General features: G+C 41.1%; 1 protein-coding gene across 1 annotated transcript; it reads left to right on the top strand.

Moving 5' to 3' along the window:
* Positions 1-14,942: 14,942 nt before the first annotated feature.
* LOC103957967 lies at positions 14,943-17,252 on the top strand. Its single transcript, XM_048584644.1, has 2 exons — positions 14,943-15,914; positions 16,366-17,252. Exon 1 carries the CDS (start codon positions 14,943-14,945, stop codon positions 15,879-15,881), a length of 939 nt encoding a protein of 312 aa, XP_048440601.1. The 3' UTR covers positions 15,882-15,914; positions 16,366-17,252.
* The last annotated feature ends 713 nt before the right edge of the window (positions 17,253-17,965 follow it).

The raw sequence follows: 17,965 nt of genomic DNA, 5'->3' as shown, positions 1-17,965 counted from the left end.
CTGGGTACGGAGTCTGCATCCTGGTGGGAGCAGGAGCTTCGTAGTTTGACTCCAGCCGAGAAGACTGACTGGAATGTTTTCATTAGGTTATTTAAAAGAAGATTTGTGCCCCCTGAGTACATCGATCGCAAGAAACAGGAATTCACTGAGTTGAAACAGCGAAAGATGACTGCGAACGAGTACTATCAGAAGTTCATCGACTTATCTCACTACCACCCTGAGATTGCTAGTAATCCAGCAGAGATGCTTCGTCGTTTTCGCATCGGCACTAAGAAGAAGTGGTGTTCGATGTCGACCTCTACACATTGTGATACCTACCAGGAGTTCTACGAGGTTTTGCTGAGAGTCGAGGACTCTGAGAACATGACGAGCGAGAGTGATGAGAATGAGAAGAATGGTAATCAGAAGAAGGACGACAAAGGTAAAGGTCAAGCATCGCTCGGGCCTCGTCAGACTCAAAACTTCAAGAGGGGTGGTAATAGCTCTAGCTCTTCTAGTGGTGGTTTCAGTGCCACTGGCCAGGGACGAGGAGGTAGATTTACTGGTGGCGCTCGAGGCCAGAGACAGGGTGATGGTGGTCGAGGTAGGGCCCCACTTTGCTGAAGGTGTAATAATCGGCACACTGGCGAGTGTAGGCGGGGCAGTAGTGGTTGTTTCACTTGCGGGCAGATGGGACATCGAGCTGCGCAATGTCCCCAGAGTCAGCAGCAGAGACCGCAGCAGACTTTCCTGCCACCACCTGCCCCTATCCAGCAGATTCAAGGTCCGAGTGGTTATGGACAGGCAGGTCGGGGTGGTGCTTACCACTACCAGGGTGATGCTGTTCCATATGCCCCGGGACAGTATCAGTACCCTCAGGACCCCTACTCTCAAGGTGGTTACCCTCAGTATTCGGGCGGCTATATGCCGTATCCTCCAGCTCCAGCCGGTGGTTCTCAATGGTATCAGGGATGACAGTTTCAGCCAGGAGAGATTGCTACTAGCAGTGCAGGGTCTTCGAGACAGACCGGTCAGCCCAGTCAGGGGCGTGGTACGCATGGTCGTGGTGCTCAGGCGAGTAGAGGTCGTGGCGGACGGCAGCAGGGCCAGGGGCGTATTCACAACATTTCTTTGCAGGATGCTCAGAACAACCCGGATCTGATCATGGGTACGTTAAATATTCTTGGTTATTTTGCTAGAGTCTTAATTGATTGTGGAGCTACACATTCTGTGATTTCTCATACATTTGCTCAAGTGACGCAACCTCGCCCCACACCTCTAGGGTATGATTTAGAGTTCGCTATGCCTAGAGGGGAGAGATGTATTGTAGATCGTGTGTACCCAGGGTGTCCAGTGATAGTTGAGGGTGTTGTTATGCCAGCTGATCTTATCCCGTTAGATATTGTTGATTTCGATGTGATTTTGGGCGCGGATTGGTTGCACCCCAATCGTGCCAATATTGATTGTTACGGGAAAATAATTACGTTTCGCCGTCCTGGACTACCTTTGGTTACTTTCGTTGGTGAGCAGAGTGGGGTGAGACATGGCGTTATCTCTGCTGTGAGAGCGAAAAAGTTGTTGACTAAAGGTTGTCAGGGGTACTTAGCCCATGTGGTGTTGGATGAGGCTCCTCCTAGTAGTGTTGAGGATGTGAGGGTAGTCCGACACTTTCCAGATGTTTTCCCCGAGGATTTGCCTGGTTTACCACCAGATCGAGACATGGAGTTTACTATTGAGTTGCTTCCAGGTATTAATCCTATTTCTTTGACTCCTTATCGTATGGCACCTGCTGAATTAAGGGAATTGAAGATGCAGCTGCAGGAATTAGTGGATAAGGGTTTTATTTAGCCTAGTACTTCTCCGTGGGGAGCTCCAGTATTGTTTGTTAGGAAGAAAGACGGAACTTTGAGGCTGTGTATCGATTACAGGCAATTGAATCGGGTGACGATTAAAAACCGTTATCCGTTGCCGCGTATCGATGATTTGTTTGATCAGCTTAGAGGTGCTTGTGTGTTTTCTAAGATTGACTTGAGGTCCGGGTACTATCAGCTGAAGATTAATCAGGATGACGTTCCTAAGACGGCGTTCAGGACTCGTTATGGTCATTACGAGTTTCTGGTTATGCCATTTGGGTTAACGAATGCACCAGCAGCTTTTATGGATTTAATGAATCGGGTGTTCCAGCCTTACTTGGATAGGTTCGTCATTGTTTTTATCGACGATATTCTGGTGTATTCTAAGTCGAAGGCGGAGCATGTTCGACATCTTACTTTGGTGCTGAAAAGGTTGAGGGAACATCAATTATATGCTAAGTTTAGCAAGTGCCAGTTTTGGCTAAACCAAGTAGCGTTTCTGGGGCACGTTATTTCTGCTCAGGGTATTCTGGTTGACCCTCAGAAGGTCGCAGCGATGGAGAATTGGGAGCAACCGCGAACCGTCACCGAGGTGAGGAGTTTCCTTGGTTTGGCGGGGTATTATCGGAGATTTGTTAAGGATTTCTCGGTTATTGCCTTACCATTGACGAGATTAACGAGGAAGGACGTTAAATTTGAGTGGGACGATAGGTGTGAGCAGAGTTTCCAGCAGTTGAAGCATTGTCTCACTCATGCACCGGTTTTGGCACTCCCGGACGATAGTGGTGATTTTGAGGTTTATAGCGATGCTTCCTTGAATGGTCTGGGATGTGTATTGATGCAGCATGGTAAGGTGATTGCTTATGCTTCACGTCAGTTGAAACCCCATGAGTTGAATTACCCTACTCATGATTTGGAGTTGGCTGCTATCATTTTTGCGTTGAAGTTGTGGAGACACTATCTTTACGGTGAGAAGTGTAGGATCTTTACTGATCATAAGAGTCTCCAGTATCTTTTTACTCAGAAGGAACTTAATCTTCGCCAGAGGAGGTGGATGGAGTTGCTCAGCGATTACGACTGCACGATTGATTATCACCCTGGTCGTGCGAATGTAGTTGCTGATGCACTTAGTCGGAAGTCTCAAGGCCGCATTAATGCGTTGTATGCAAGCCGTATTCCTCTTTTGGCGGACTTGCATGCTACGGGAGTGAGGTTAGAAGCAGAAGATCGAGATGTGGCTTTACTTGCTAATTTTCAAGTTAGGCCAATCTTGATTGATCGAGTGCTTGCAGCTCAAGTAGCTGATGAGCAGACTCAAGAACTAATCCAAGCTCAAGAACAAGGTAGGAGGAGAGACCTCAGGGTACGTGAATCGGATGGTATGTTGATGCAAGAGGGAAGAATGTTCGTGCCAAATGATGTGGATTTGAAGAAGGAAATTCTTGATGAAGCACATATCTTGGCTTACGCCATGCATCCAGGGGCTACTAAAATGTATCATACCATTCGACCATTTTACTATTGGCCGGGTATGAAGAGGGAGATAGCCGAGTATGTGAGTAGGTGTACCATTTGTCAGCAGGTTAAGGCAGAAAGGAAGAAGCCGTTTGGGTTGTTGCAGCCGCTTCCCGTTCCCGAGTGGAAATGGGAAAATATCACCATGGATTTTGTGTACAAGCTCCCGCGTACACATAACGGTTTTGACGGCATTTGGGTGATCGTTGATCGACTCACTAAGTCCGCACATTTTATTCCAGTGAGAGAGAAGTATTCTTTGAGTCGTTTAGCGGAGTTGTTCATCTCGAAGGTAGTGAAGTACCATGGTGTCCCGGTGAGTATTGTCTCGGATCGTGATCCACGGTTCACATCTAAGTTTTGGGTGGCTTTCCAGGAAGCTTTGGGTACAAGACTACTCTATAGCACGGCGTATCATCCTCAGACGGATGGACAGTCAGAGAGGACTATTCAGACGTTGGAGGATATGTTGCGAACTTCGGTGTTGCAATTTGGTGATGCTTGGCATCAACGGTTGGATTTGATGGAATTTGCCTATAATAATAGTTTTCATTCGAGCATTGGCATGGCACCATTTGAGGCATTGTATGGTAGAGCTTGTCGCACACCGTTGTGTTGGTCAGAGGTAGGAGAAAGAGTTTTAATGGGTCCGGAGATTGTTGAGGAGACTACTCAGAACGTTCAGGTAATCAAGACTAATCTGAAAGCAGCACAAGATAGACAAAAGAGCTTAGCGGATCGGCATGCTATGGACAGAGTGTACGAGATCGGAGATTGGGTATTTTTGAAACTTTCGCCGTGGAGAGGTGTAGTGAGATTTGGAAAGAAGGGGAAGTTGAGTCCCAGGTACATCGGACCATACATGGTCACAGAGCGGGTTGGTGAGGTAGCTTATAGGTTGGAGTTGCCTCCGGAGCTAGCCAGGGTGCATAACGTTTTCCATGTGTCTATGCTCCGACATTATGTTGCTGATCCATCTCATGTGATACCTCCTCAACCGTTAGAAATTAATACAGATTTGACGTATGACGAGGAACCGGTGACGATCATCGATTGGAAAGAGAAAGTTCTGAGGAACAAAACGGTGAATTTAGTGAAAGTTTTATGGAGGAATCATTCGGTCGAGGAAGCTACGTGGGAGACGGAGGAGCGGATGAGGGATTTGTATCCTAGATTGTTCTTTGGCTACTAGGGGTTGTTATTTGGTTGTTTTGAATTTTGGGACGAAATTTTTTTAAGGTGGGTAGGTTGTGACATCCCGTCCCGGAATTATCGGAAAAGTACGTGTGAAATTACAACTTTGCCCCTAGTTCGTTTCGTGTACGTTTATTGGATGTTTTGTGTGGTGTGGACATGTGTTGGGCCACACACCCACACTGTCTCACTCTCCCTCACCCTCTGTCATTTTCTCTCTCTCTCCCTCTCCCCCCGAGTCCTCTATTCTTCTTCTTCTTCTTCAAAAACGTACGGACACTCACACAACCCCTCAAACCTGGACAGATCGAGGGATCCAAGACCACCATCGTGTTTGTGAGGCTGTGAGGAGTCCAGTGGTACCATTTTCAGGTAAGAACATCGACGTTTTCACGTCGATTTCTTAAACTCCAATTTGAGTACTGTTCATGCAACATTAATTTACTTAGTTTTTGGACATTTGAAGCTTGTAGATGTGTTGGTGAGGTCCCAAGGAGCTTGGGAGTGCATCGTTGGACGGATTTGGACGTCGAAATCACGAACTGTAAGTTTGGCCGGATTTTCATATTTTTAGAAAGTTTGATTCCGTTGTTTTTAGGCTCTAAAACTAGTCCAACGTGGTAGATGAGGTTTAGGGCTTCATTTTGGTATAAAATACGTGAAAAATGGATGAAAAACGACGGAGAATAGTGAGTTTTAAACTTTCCCAGTTTTCCGGTGGCCGGAGTCCGGCGAGGGTAGATCGGAGAAGAAAGGAGAATATTCCGTTAAGTTTAACGGAATATTCCTAACGGCAGTGACGGCGTCAGTTAGGTTTAACGGAATATTCCGTCAGTTTAACGGAATATTCCTGACGGCGTCTATTGACACCGTCAGTGTGCCTGGCACGTGGCCGCGCGTGGGGGCGCGTGGGTCCGTGCCTGTTTTGGCGCGTGAGGGCGCGTGGGTCCGTGCCTGTTTTGAACGGACGGTTATGTGCTTTAAAGTTAACGTTTTTATAGTTAATTCGCATATAGGTGACACGTATCCCGAGGACGAGCGTGCACACTCGAGGCAGGGGGGCTACGACCCTTCCACATACCAGTGAGTGGGCTTTTGTTTCCGTATACACCTATATACATATAAATTCCCAGAAATTAGTATAAATGCTTCGTTTTATGCCATTCTTTTTATATGATTGATGGTTATGCATGATTATTGGCACATATGTTTAATTACATATTCATTTATGCATATGTCATATATATATATATATGTTGGTGCTGTGGAGGCATAGGTAAGTGTCAGGTAAGCGTTATTTAACGATTGCATTAAATAGCGGTTAGAGATGCTTAGAGAGCTCATAACCTGCACCCCCGGTGTTAGTGCTCCCGCCCAGAGTAGGGCACAGTCCTTCACGTGTCGTTCACCTCCCGCACCATACGCTCAGCTTGGAATCCAAGTTAGGTGCACAGTCCTGTCGTACAGACCACTATAGGTGGTTCCGACTCGTAGGTGACCCGCGATTATTCGCACAGCCTTCACGTGATCGTAGCACTAGAGCGTTTAGACGTATTACACCCAGGCCTGTCGTACAGACCACTTTAGGTGGTTCCGACTCGTGGGCAGGTTTAGTTGTTGAGATTGAGATTTGAGCTCTATATTCAGCCATACAGGTCACTTAGGGGACTCCGGCTGCCAGATTATATGCTATTGATATGGTTTATACCTGAGCACTTGCATATTATTATGAGGCTTTGACATGGCATACCTTTGAGCATGACTGGCATATTTATACATACGTATATATGTTATTTTCTGGGAGGTATACAGGTTTTACGGCGAGGGGTTAGAATGTATTTTATGAAATGGTTTTCAAAGAGCTTTGTTTTTGCCCACTCACGCTTTTGTTTTGCGCCCCTCCAGGTTCTAGTAGCTTAGCGGATTCGGTGGTTTTCCCAGAGGGCGTCCCGGCTTTTCTGACAGATACTCACCAATGTAGGGTCACCTTCGGGTGGACTTTGTTGTATCATTTTCTTTGGACTGCTGTAGTCTTTATGCTCTGAATTCAGCGTTTCACTTACGCTAGCACTCATATTGTCACTTATTGTATGCTAGTTTTTAAATTATTCGTACTTTTACATTACTGTTTTTAGCTTCCGCACTGTGCACATGGCTACGTCACTTCCACGTGACGGCCAGCATGCCCTGATCTCGGTCGGGGTGTGTCACGGTTACTAGGCAAAGCCTTGGGTGGAACAATTATTACTTTATTTTTTATAAAAAAACAACTTTACTTTACTTAAAACAAAAATTAAAAATAAACTTAGACTGAAAGTAAGTGTTTCAATCTTACTCTTTACAAACCATGTTGATGTGAATGTGCAAATTTTCAAAATATAATTCATGAATTAATATCTAAGCAACGATAAATAGAAAAGACTATAATATGGGATTAATCTTTACCATGTCCATTTGTTCTAACTTTTAAAGTAATCTATAGATATTAACTTAAAAACAAAAAATTTTAACTTGACCCAAAAATTAAAATCCTAAAATTCTAATTCCCACCCCCATACTTAAATCACACATTGTCCTCAAGGTGTGGAAAATAAAGAAAGACAAAGAAATAGCTAACAAAGACAAAGAAAATAAATGAAGAAAATATAAATAGAAAATAAAATAAAGAAAACAATAAAAGAAAGTATAAAATAGGGTAAAGTACAAAAAACTACCACAACTATTGGTGTCACAACACTTTCATACCTCATCTTTTAAAATTGACAATGTCATACCTCATCTTACGAATTTGTGTCAATGTTATACCTTTCATTAGCTTGGTCGTTTATTTCTTAGTTAAATGCTGATGTGTCTTGATCCGGGACCCATTTTTTATTAAAAAATTATTAAAAACTAAAAAAAATCATTTAATATTTTTTAAATATTAAAAAAAAAATCATTTAATTTTTTTTTCCCTTCTTCTTCTTCCTTCGGGTTGGGTTGGGGTTGTTTTTTTTTTTCTTTTTTTTTTTTCCTTCTTCTTCCTCCTCTTTCTTTCTGGGTTGCAGGAGGTTGGGTTTGTGGTGGGGGAGACGAATTGGGTTTGGTTTGGGGTTTTTTTTTTTCCCTCCTCTTCTTCTTCCTCCTCTTCTTCTTCCTCTTTCTTCTTTCTGGGGTTGCAGGAAGATGGGGAAGAGAGAGAGAAGGGAGGGCGAAAGGGAGGTTTATTTTTTATTTTTATTATTTTATTATTTTAATATTTAAATAATATTACATGATATTTTTTGTTTTTAATAATATTTTATTAATTTTTTAATAAAAAATGGGTCCCGGATCAAGTCACGTTAGCATTTAAACGAGAAATAAACGGCCAAGCTAACGGAAGGTATAACATTGACACAAATTCTAAAGATGAGGTATGACATTGTCAATTTTAAAAGATAAGGTATAAAAGTGTCGTGACACCAATAGTTGAGGTAGTGTTTTGTACTTTACCCTATAAAATAAGAAAGAAAACAGAAAACAAAAGACAAAGAAACTGACACACCTGGGCTTCGAAGACAGGACCTGAAGCTAGGGAAAGGCATTGGAAACAGAACAGAAAAATGAGACAGAAAATTGCCAGGCGCCAGGATCGAAACTCATGACCAGGGAGTTTGGGAAGATGCGCGAACCAACACGTATGAGTCCAACAGCTACGATATAAGCTAATTTAGCAGCTTCATGTTTCAATTGAAAAACCATAGCATCTGCGGCACCTTCTCTCTTGCCTCGAGCCCAGAGCCATTTCTCATTTTTCTCAGCCCTCTCTCCCTTTTCTCCCTCTAGAAGATGAGAGATATCTCCCAAGAATAGCAGAGGCCTCTCTCTCTCTCATTTCTCGCGGCCCTCTCTCTAACCAAAGACTCGAACAATTCCTACCTAGCTCTCTAGTCATTCAAAATCTTCCAATTGTCCTGGATTTCTCGAACCCAAACATAGATACCCAATCGTGCCTCCATAGCTGTATCTCTATTCATTTCCATCTCTGTCAAAAGCCGAACCCAGCCATGGCGATCATTGATTCCAGCCCAGATTGTACCATTGTGCATTTTCTCTGCTATTATGGTCTCCACTTGGCGATATTTGAAATTCTAACTCATGCATGTCCAAATCTGTGCCCAAGAAAACTCGAGTGAAAAAGAAAACTTAAGCACCGATTTGAGGGAGAAAAGTTTTGGCAGAGTCCATGATTTTCAGATCCAAAAGGAAGGTAAATAGCCGACAACCCCCAAACTTATTCCGTTGTTTCTTGATCTGAATCTGTGAAAGGTAGTCACTGGATTTGTGTATAATGTGATGCATCAGTATACTGTCCTTTGAATGTATTAACATTTGTCAAAACTTATTAACATTCTTTAAAAATGTAAAAGATTTATAATCGGAATTGTTTCATCTCTTAATTTTCATTTGAAGATCACTTCTTCAAAAAATCTTTCAAAATGAACATCGTTTAGTCATCTATATATTTCAGATAAATCAACAGTGTAGGTGCCAAGTAGCTTATTAGTGATGAACCGTTGACTTATTTGATGCATTTAAATACTACATGGTTTCAAATTCGAGAGATCTTTGGTAAAGATGATCTTCATATGAAGATTAAGAAATTAAACAGTTCTGATTATGAAAAATTTAGTGCCAATGAACGACAAAAAATACAACATCGGTTACACGCTACTAGTTATCAGCTCTATTTTAACAGAAAACAAAAGAGAAAGGGATCAATTTTCAAAAGTGATCTGCATAAGGAGATTAAGATCAGTGGCAGGATTCCGTACGTAGTTTTTAACTTTTCAATGAAGAAAGCTCATTGGTTGCCACATTTTTGTATGATTGTATTAGGTGAAAACAAGAAAGCCACACAAATATAATTTATCATGCACGCTTATTTGGGTTTATGTTTTTTATTTGCCGGTTCTTAGTCGGGTTTTTGTATTTTGCACAATGTCGTAAAAAAAAGGAGAGGATAAGCCGGCACAAGGGCGCACATCAAAAGAAGAAGCCAAATTAGCAAAACAAAATCTACGCAGAGCCATATCAGCTACCATATCTTGCATGTTGTAGCTTAGCTAACCACCATTAGCTACGTCCATTAATTAACCAACAAGTATGTCTCCTCTCAATTCTCAGAAACTGATGATTTACACTAGATAGCCGAAACTCCATGGACGGATTCTCGATTTTTAAATGGGCTAATAAGAAACTCCATGTCAATTTTCAATTTTTTTTTTAATTTTTATTAGATTCTGTTTGGCCCAAAATAATGGGCTGGGCCGTGTCCATGATCAGACTGGCTAAGTCCCTCAATAATGTCTCCTCTCAATTCTCAGAAACTAATGACTTTCAGGCTCAGGTGGTGCTCGTCATCTCCTCACTCTCGATTTGCGTCGAGTTTATCACATCTTTGATGGTTGTCGGCTTTTTGACTTGGGATCCAACTCATCATGACAACTTAGTAAGGGCTCCTCTTTCCGACCCTAATATGTTACGGCCTACCCCTAACCGGCCATTTTAAAAACACAGATTAGGATTCCAAAACTGAGCTTGAATACTTACCCTAAATAACACTGATATTGTGCAATCCTGACTGTGTACATCCAAGTTTCGTCTCTGAACATCCTTATTTTTCTAGATACCAAATTTTCTGTCGCACTTTTTTTTTGACATAAAAAATAATTTACTACACTTTTAAGAATACCCTTATTTTACTTGTTATGAATTGATTTTTCTTTGCACACCCATTTTTCATTTTCTTTGAACACCCATTTTCCTTGTATTAATTATATTGGCTCTCTTCCATTTGGCAATTTTCGTTAATGGAATAGTTCATTGTTCCACATGTGACTGCATGATTCTTTTATTTCATGAAGCAAAATTAACACTGTAATCAGAAGCAATATGAAGAACAATGAGGAGACCGAGCACTAGAGTGTCATTAAAAAAAAAAAAAAAAACTGGAGCTTCTAAAAGCTATCACAATAAGTTGGGAAATAATAGATACTCAAAATCAAATTTCAACTAAGAGAAGTCTAGATAAGCCTGGTAAATTGAATATCGCAAAGTTCATTAGTCGCTTTGTTACCATGTTGTTTCTTTTAAAACAATGTACTGAAATGAGGCATCATCGCGGATCAAGCATTGACATTGAACACCATCTATAATTTAATATTTGGAACGCTTGACTGAGGATATGTTTACCGCGTGGTTTGCGGATTGTCATTTTGATAAGACAATTTTCCCACCGTTAGGGGGAGAAAATAACATCGTTTCAGAAGAACGATGAGAAAATATCATTCCAGAAGAATGATGAGAAAAGATCATTCCAGAAGAACGAATAGAATTTGTCTTATTTTGATTCACGAAGCGATCAATGAAAAAATGAAGTAAGAATAATTGAATGATACCACGAAAGTGATGAAATCACATATACTTGCTGCAAATGTGCCTACAAGAATTAATGTCCCTGTTGGACAATATAGTGAGGCAGCAAATGATTTATCTGTTGCACACCTGAAGCGTGGCAGACCCTCAGACTCAAAAGGTTCAGTCATTCGAAAGAAGAAGAATATGGCACTACCGAAGCACAATTATTGCATGCCAGAAGCATGACAGTCACCTCATGGATACACGTCCCAGAAATGACAATTCGCAGACATGGAAATTTTGATGTCTTTCCAATGACTCAACTCCCGGAAGTTGAGATTACAATCCAAGCTCTATAACGCTCAAGAAGAGGTTATGATCAGCATTCTCTAAATTATGACTATCCTAGAAGAGATAGTGTAATGCCCTTGAAGAGGCAATGGATATTCAAAGAAATGAAGAAAAAAAAAAATTATGCATGCGCATGTACTTGAGAATATGGGATCACAGATTGATGATAACCAATGGTAATTTTGGTTTTTACAAATAGCTACTAAATTCATCAATGAGCTCTGTTGATATTGAGTCCCGTTCTTTTTCTGTCAACAAAATTATTGGCAAAAATGGAGAAAGGTAATTCCATTATAATTTTGTAAGAATGTGGAAAAATAGACCTATATACTTGAATATAATACAAATAGCCAAAAGATGTTGAACCAAGGAGGTTACATTGGGCATTTGTAATGCAGTGAAATACACTCACATGATATGACACAAGGTTGTAAACGAGTTCATATGAATGAAGAATTATATACGAAGGGTTATGAGTCGCACACATCATATCTCCATAAGTAAATCCCTCAAATATACATGGAAGAAAGTTACTCTGTATAAATTCCAAAGGAAAATGTGTCATGAAGTGCAGAAAATCCTTGAAGGATTCATATTGCTTGAAGAAAGCCCTGAAAAGGTAAAGCATAAAATATGTACTCAATACCAATGGATGGTATGGACTTCTGAAGAGTCAAGAAAGATTATAAAGTGTTGAGAGAAATATTGTCTCGAACTGCAGATCGAACAATATGCCAACACGAATCTTATCCATGATGTTTATGATATTAAAGAATCATATGGATTGAAGATTATGAGTTGAATACTCAAATGATTTAGACACTAAGAATGATCATTTATCTTCGTGAGGGTAAAGATAAATTGATATTTGGTCCTCAAATGATTTAGACACTAAGAATGATCATTTATCTTCGTGAGGGTAAAGATAAATTGATATTTGGTCCAGAAGTACCACATCTTAGTGAAGTATATGCTTTATTGTATTTAGCACAATACATTGAATGAAATAAAGCTTATATATTGATATCTCCGAGAAATTACAAACATGTACATACACATGAGTTAAAACAAACAAACAGGATGAAGCCTTCACAAAGGTTGCTCATGTGAAGCCTCAATACTCGGCAATAACCTAAAAGGGGGAGGCACTGGAGATTGATCATGTGGCACCCTAGTACTTGACAAAACACTAGAAGGGGAAGGCATCAGTTGCCTTCGGAATCTACCAACGAACCTCTGGTGTTCACTTTGAATCTGACTTTCGGATTCCTGTATCTAGTCGAGATCTCTTTTCATGCTCGTCGAGTAATTATTTGCAAGCACGCGTAACACTCTATTCTCGTGCTTGAGCCCTTTGATCTCTTGTTTAAGACTTGCCACCTCAACCATCAATGATTCAACTTGGTGAGTTCGAGCAAGTAAACATTGGCCCTTATTGGAAACAAAGCCGGCGAACACTGAGAGCCAAGAAGTCTTGAACGGCCGACTCATCAGACAGTTTTGAAAGGATTACGTTATCCCTTGGAGTGAGAACATTCCTAACTACCACAGTAGCAGTTATGTTATTCTTCATCACTCAGTCCCCAATTGTAAGAATACCATTAGAAGATAAGAAGGATGGGCGTCATATATTATCCTGACGCTACTTGTCTGTATCACTCATAAGACTCAAATCTAAGCAAATGTTAGATGGGCAAGCCATTTTCAGAAATGATGAAGGAAAAATGAGGTCAAATAAAATCTCAGAAGTGTAAGAAAGGGGAAAATTTCTATAGGCAACAACTTTCTGAGCATACTCTTGAACACAATTGATGTCTCTATAAAAGAAGAGGCAATAGAGCAACTTGTTCAGAGATCGAAGAGGCATCGTTATCCGAATTTCAAAAGCCAGATTTTCCTGAATAAAGTTTGTTGGCATTTTTCAGACACAATCTCAGCTTTTTCGGATATCGCGTGCAACTTTGTCAAAGATCTCTGACAAAGTTGAAAATGTGTAAATCTTACTATTCTAATTACATCACAGTTGCTGACAAGAGTAAAGACACAACACCACTACATGCTATTGAAAAATCTCTATATATGTCGACCTTCGTTCTCCATAACAAGGCAGACTTGTAAGAATACCTAACTCTTCCTCATCTTCGAGAATGCATCTTCAATAGAGCATCTCGAAATACTCAGTTTTCTTCATCTCCGAGAATACCTCTTCAAAACAAATCACACCAGACTAACATTATCTCATATCATCAGGGACGAGAGCAAGAGTGTCTCATATCATGCAATCTCTCTATCATTTCCTTTGTCCTTGTTCTTACCTGCAAAAACAAGGATATAGAAAGCAATATGTCGGAACCTCCACTCAAACTTCCGGTAAGGAATCGACTGCTTGGAACCTTTCCTGATTGCTTACCTAGAATTGCTCTCGAGTACTCATCTTCAATTGGTGGTGGAGCTGGGTCTTAAGTCATCAACACCGCAAAATAATTGGCCCGTTGATGGCTTTTTACACTGAAGCTGCCACGCATGGATGAGTCACTAAGAAGTGAAGGACATTTCAAATACAAGGTTTGCATTCCACTCCTGCATCAGTGAACAAATACTACAAGAGAAGATGCCACACATGCATGAGGGAAAACCAGGGAAAATACCACTTATGCAAGGGGAACAAGTAAGACAAGTAAAAATGATACATTGAAGCATGTGGAGACAAGCGTAACAAACATGTGCTGATTCATCCCCTGACAAAGCCGAAGATCACTTGCCACGTGAAGCTGCTCATGGTCCAATTTCATTCAAGATCAAGCCTCGAAGGTCCTTGAAGAAATCACAAGTCTGATTCAAGATCAAGTGTCCACCACCCTTGAATCAAATTCAGCTCCAGATAAAAGGAGTAAATTCAGACCTTTGGAGGAAATCAGAAGACCTTCCAGCCCAGTTCAAGAACGAGCCTGTGGAAAGTTAACAACAAGTAAAACGCCTCTTTCGGCAACTCTTTTCGCTAAGAGACTGAAGCAGAAGGATCAACGATCAGCCTAAATGATTTGAAATCAGGGGGAGATACTCATCAGGGGGAGCATCCAAAACAGATCAAGATTTTAACGAGTCAATCAAAGACTTGTGGCCATCCAAGGGGGAGTGTTGTGAATAATGTGGATGGCCCACATGAATAATTTGTTACTATTTATTTGTGGAAAATTTGTAAAGTTAATAGTGTTTTATTTGCTTATAAAATGGATGAGAAATGAAGAAGAGGTTCACGAAAGAGATTGTGAAAGAAGAAAGAGGAAGAGAGAAAAGAGAAGAAGAGGAAGAGAGAAAAGAAAGGAAAATGAGAAGAGATAATAGAGAGAGTTACTTTTGTACTCCTATTATTCTAATTTATAATGGAAGCACTACCGCTGTTCCGAGGACGTACTCCAGTCACACTGATTGTAGAGGAACCTCGTAAGTTTTCTGTCTTATTTTATTTATTCCATTGCACACAGTGTTGATTTTATAACAACACTTTTTTTATTAGTGTTCCTAAATAAAAAACCCCCTTCAAGGGCCAGCCAGGCCGAAATGGGTATTACCGTAAATTCCATAATTCCAGACGGCAGTCGATAGCGTTCCTTGAACTCCTCATAAACTTCGAAGGGCAGTGAAGGTGGAGTCCTCCGTCGAGAGAAAATGTCGGAAACAGACGGCATCTTCTCCCACGATCACCGATCAATGATTTTCAAGGTTCTCGTCGATTCCCTCAAGATTTTCCATAAAAACAAACAGACTTTTGTTTCCATTTTTGCCCTTACGACCCTCCCGCTTTCCCTCCTCCTCTTCTCCCTCTCCCTCTCCTCGCACCCCCTCAAATCCCACATCTACCACCTTGAATCCCTCGCACGCCTCGCCCCCACGCGATTCGAGGCCCGCCAGGTCTGGAAGGAGTCCCGCGATGACGCCATCTCACTCCTCCGCATCAAGGTCCTCTTCTTCTTCCCCTCCTACGCCCTCTCACTCCTCGCTTCCATCGCCGCCGTGACAGCCGCCTCGACATCCATCCATGGAAAACGCCCCACTCTCCGCTCATCCCTTAACGCCGTCAAGATCACTTGGAAAAGGCCGTTAGTCACGTCCATCTGTATCTACGCGCTGTCGATCGCGTCCGCGCTAGTGCCCCGCACTTTGTCTACTGTATTCAACTCGTCCTGGTCCAGATTGGTCATCATGGTTCTCGGGTCGGGTCTGGAAATATACCTGATGGGGATGATGGGCCTGGGGCTAGTGGCATCGATTTTGGAAGAGAGGTACGGGTGGGATGCGATTCGGGTCGGGTGGGAGTTGATGGCGGGTAAGAAGCTATGCGGGTGGGTGATGTCGGGCATGTTCGTGTTGTTTACGTGGGCGGTTGCGAGGAAGCTGGAGGAAGTGATGGATGGTGAGGATTTGATGGAGGGATCATCGACGGCGACGCTGACGAGGGTGGTGGTGGGCATTGAGGATAAATTGGGTTGGGTAATTTTGTACGGGTTAGTGGTGCTTTGGGGGTACGTTGTTACCACGGTTTTTTACTGCGACTGTAGGAAACGCCACGTAAGTGGAGGTGGTGAAAATGAGGACGGCCCTGACTGAATTCTCTGCTCTTCAGATCCAACTCCACAAGAGGTTTTTTTTTTTTTTTTTTTTTTTTTGAAATTTCTTTTTGGGAGATACATAGTTTGTTTGTCATTTTTAAATGTAATGGTATAGGATTGAAATAATGTTTTGATTTGGTTTGTTGATCAAGTTGAAGAAGCCGACAGGCAGACTATATTCTTTTGGGTTGAGATGTTTTGCATTTGAATCCAATTTATAGATCATCCTCACATCCACATGTATTGTTTTTCTTTTCCTAATGTGATTCAACAAGTAATGGGAAAACTATTTCAATAAATGTAAATACAAGATTGGATGATGGATGAGATTTGTCACCCACTCTCATTGTTTATTGAAAAGCTAGCCTTGGAATTGTATGGGTAATGCTACGAATACCAATATTTTAGATCAATTATGTAAACTATATGACGTGGTTGTTGATAATAATTTTTTTTTGAAATTAATTAATATATTAAGCCAGGGCCAAGCCATGAGGGGTAAAAAACCAGCAAGGGCAAACAAGCGGAGAAAACAATACAAAGTGAGAGAGGGAATACAAATGATGCGCCCAAACCCACTACAACAAAACACTAATTTGGGGAACAAGGAAATCCGTCTTTGTTTAAGATACCAACAAGCGAAGATGGGGGTCTTTCGACCTAGACATTATTGCACATCTTCATGCCCTGATGAGACATCACATAGTCCGTCGCAAAATTAGCTGATCTCGGAACTCAAGACCAATCCCAAGCATGAAAGGAGTTCCCCAAGGCATAAACGCGGAAAATGATGGGGAGCACCTCCCAGCCGCTATCATCAATCTTAGGCACGAGATAACCTTCAAGGAATTAGATTCAATGATAATATTTGAGAACCCTCGTTGCAAAGCCATTATGTTAACCAGTGTGGAGTATGAGGGGTCTACTGAGAGGACGACCGCGGGGTCCTGCTTACCATGGATCGAGAGGTGGGCCTCCTTAATCGAGCAGCCATGAAGGACACATCATACGCTTATTGCGGATCAAGAGGTTGTTGATAATAGATTATTACTTAAGTTTTGATAAACGTATTTATTGTCCATTGGTGACATATCATACGGTTTACAAATTTGACCTCAAAAGTTGGTCTATTGTAAATTTAGGCTATATGACAGTGGATCTTCTTAATAGCCTATGTAATTGTTTAGAGGTCAGCTTTTAGTTTCATAGATATGATCGAGGAGACTTAATAATTTTGTAGTGTGTTTTTTATATAGCCAATTTTGGATCCAACTGTTTTATCAAATTTTTATAAGGAAAAATTTGTAATTAATTTGTTGTCGGACTATGAATATGTTGATAATAATGCGCAATTTAACACTACAAATCTTTTATGCATGTACATATTTCCAAAGCATTTTAAACACCCGCAACACCGCGCATGAACTTTTGCTAATGCGTACCAAATAACCTTCAACATAATTACCATTAGTTTTAACACTAATGTCAAAAATTAATTTTAAGCATTACTAGTCCTTTTGAGCCGCCGGTACTATTCTTGCTTCATCATTGTACCCATAGAATAAAAACGTGGGTAAGGACAAACCGACCACTGCATCTACAGAGCACTTCCTGCAAAGTATGACATTTCCATGTATTTTGTTCCTACTCAAACTTACGCATGTCTTATCTAGTGCGAAAGTTGTTTTAATAGTAACAACATTATCAAAGTTTCTCTCTTACTAGAGGCGTTTTTCACTTTGTTTGATGTGTTTGTCAATGCCAAATGGTGTTAGAAATAAATGAGGTATGGAGTGTCCAATTTTGAATAAATATTAGATGACACATCAACAAGAACTTACACGAAATAGTAGTGGTGGTCCAAACCTAACCCTATCACGCATCCCCGCTTTTTAGAATTTTCTCGCACAACGTTGCATTATCGGTTTTGGACCCGCCATATGAAGTTTTTGTCGTACATAAGTCCCTGGAACAAGATTAGGACTGTAACTTGGTTTGAAAATTCCCTACCTAAAAATTTGCCAAGCCTATTCGAAATGATGATCCCAAACAAGTCTTAATGAAGAAATCTAATCTGTGTAA

This window comes from the organism of the source record quoted next, unplaced genomic scaffold, assembly GCF_019419815.1.
Source record: "Pyrus x bretschneideri cultivar Hongxiangsu unplaced genomic scaffold, Pyrus_bretschneideri_v1 Contig214, whole genome shotgun sequence".
Taxonomy (NCBI): Eukaryota; Viridiplantae; Streptophyta; class Magnoliopsida; order Rosales; family Rosaceae; genus Pyrus; species Pyrus x bretschneideri.
The sequence above is the reverse complement of the archived record's forward strand: the minus strand, read 5'-3'. Positions and strand labels throughout refer to the sequence as shown.

Excerpts from the sequence above, each read along its gene's own strand:
- LOC103957967 (XM_048584644.1), top strand. The coding sequence starts at position 14,943 with ATGTCGGAAACAGACGGCATCTTCTCCCACGATCACCGATCAATGATT.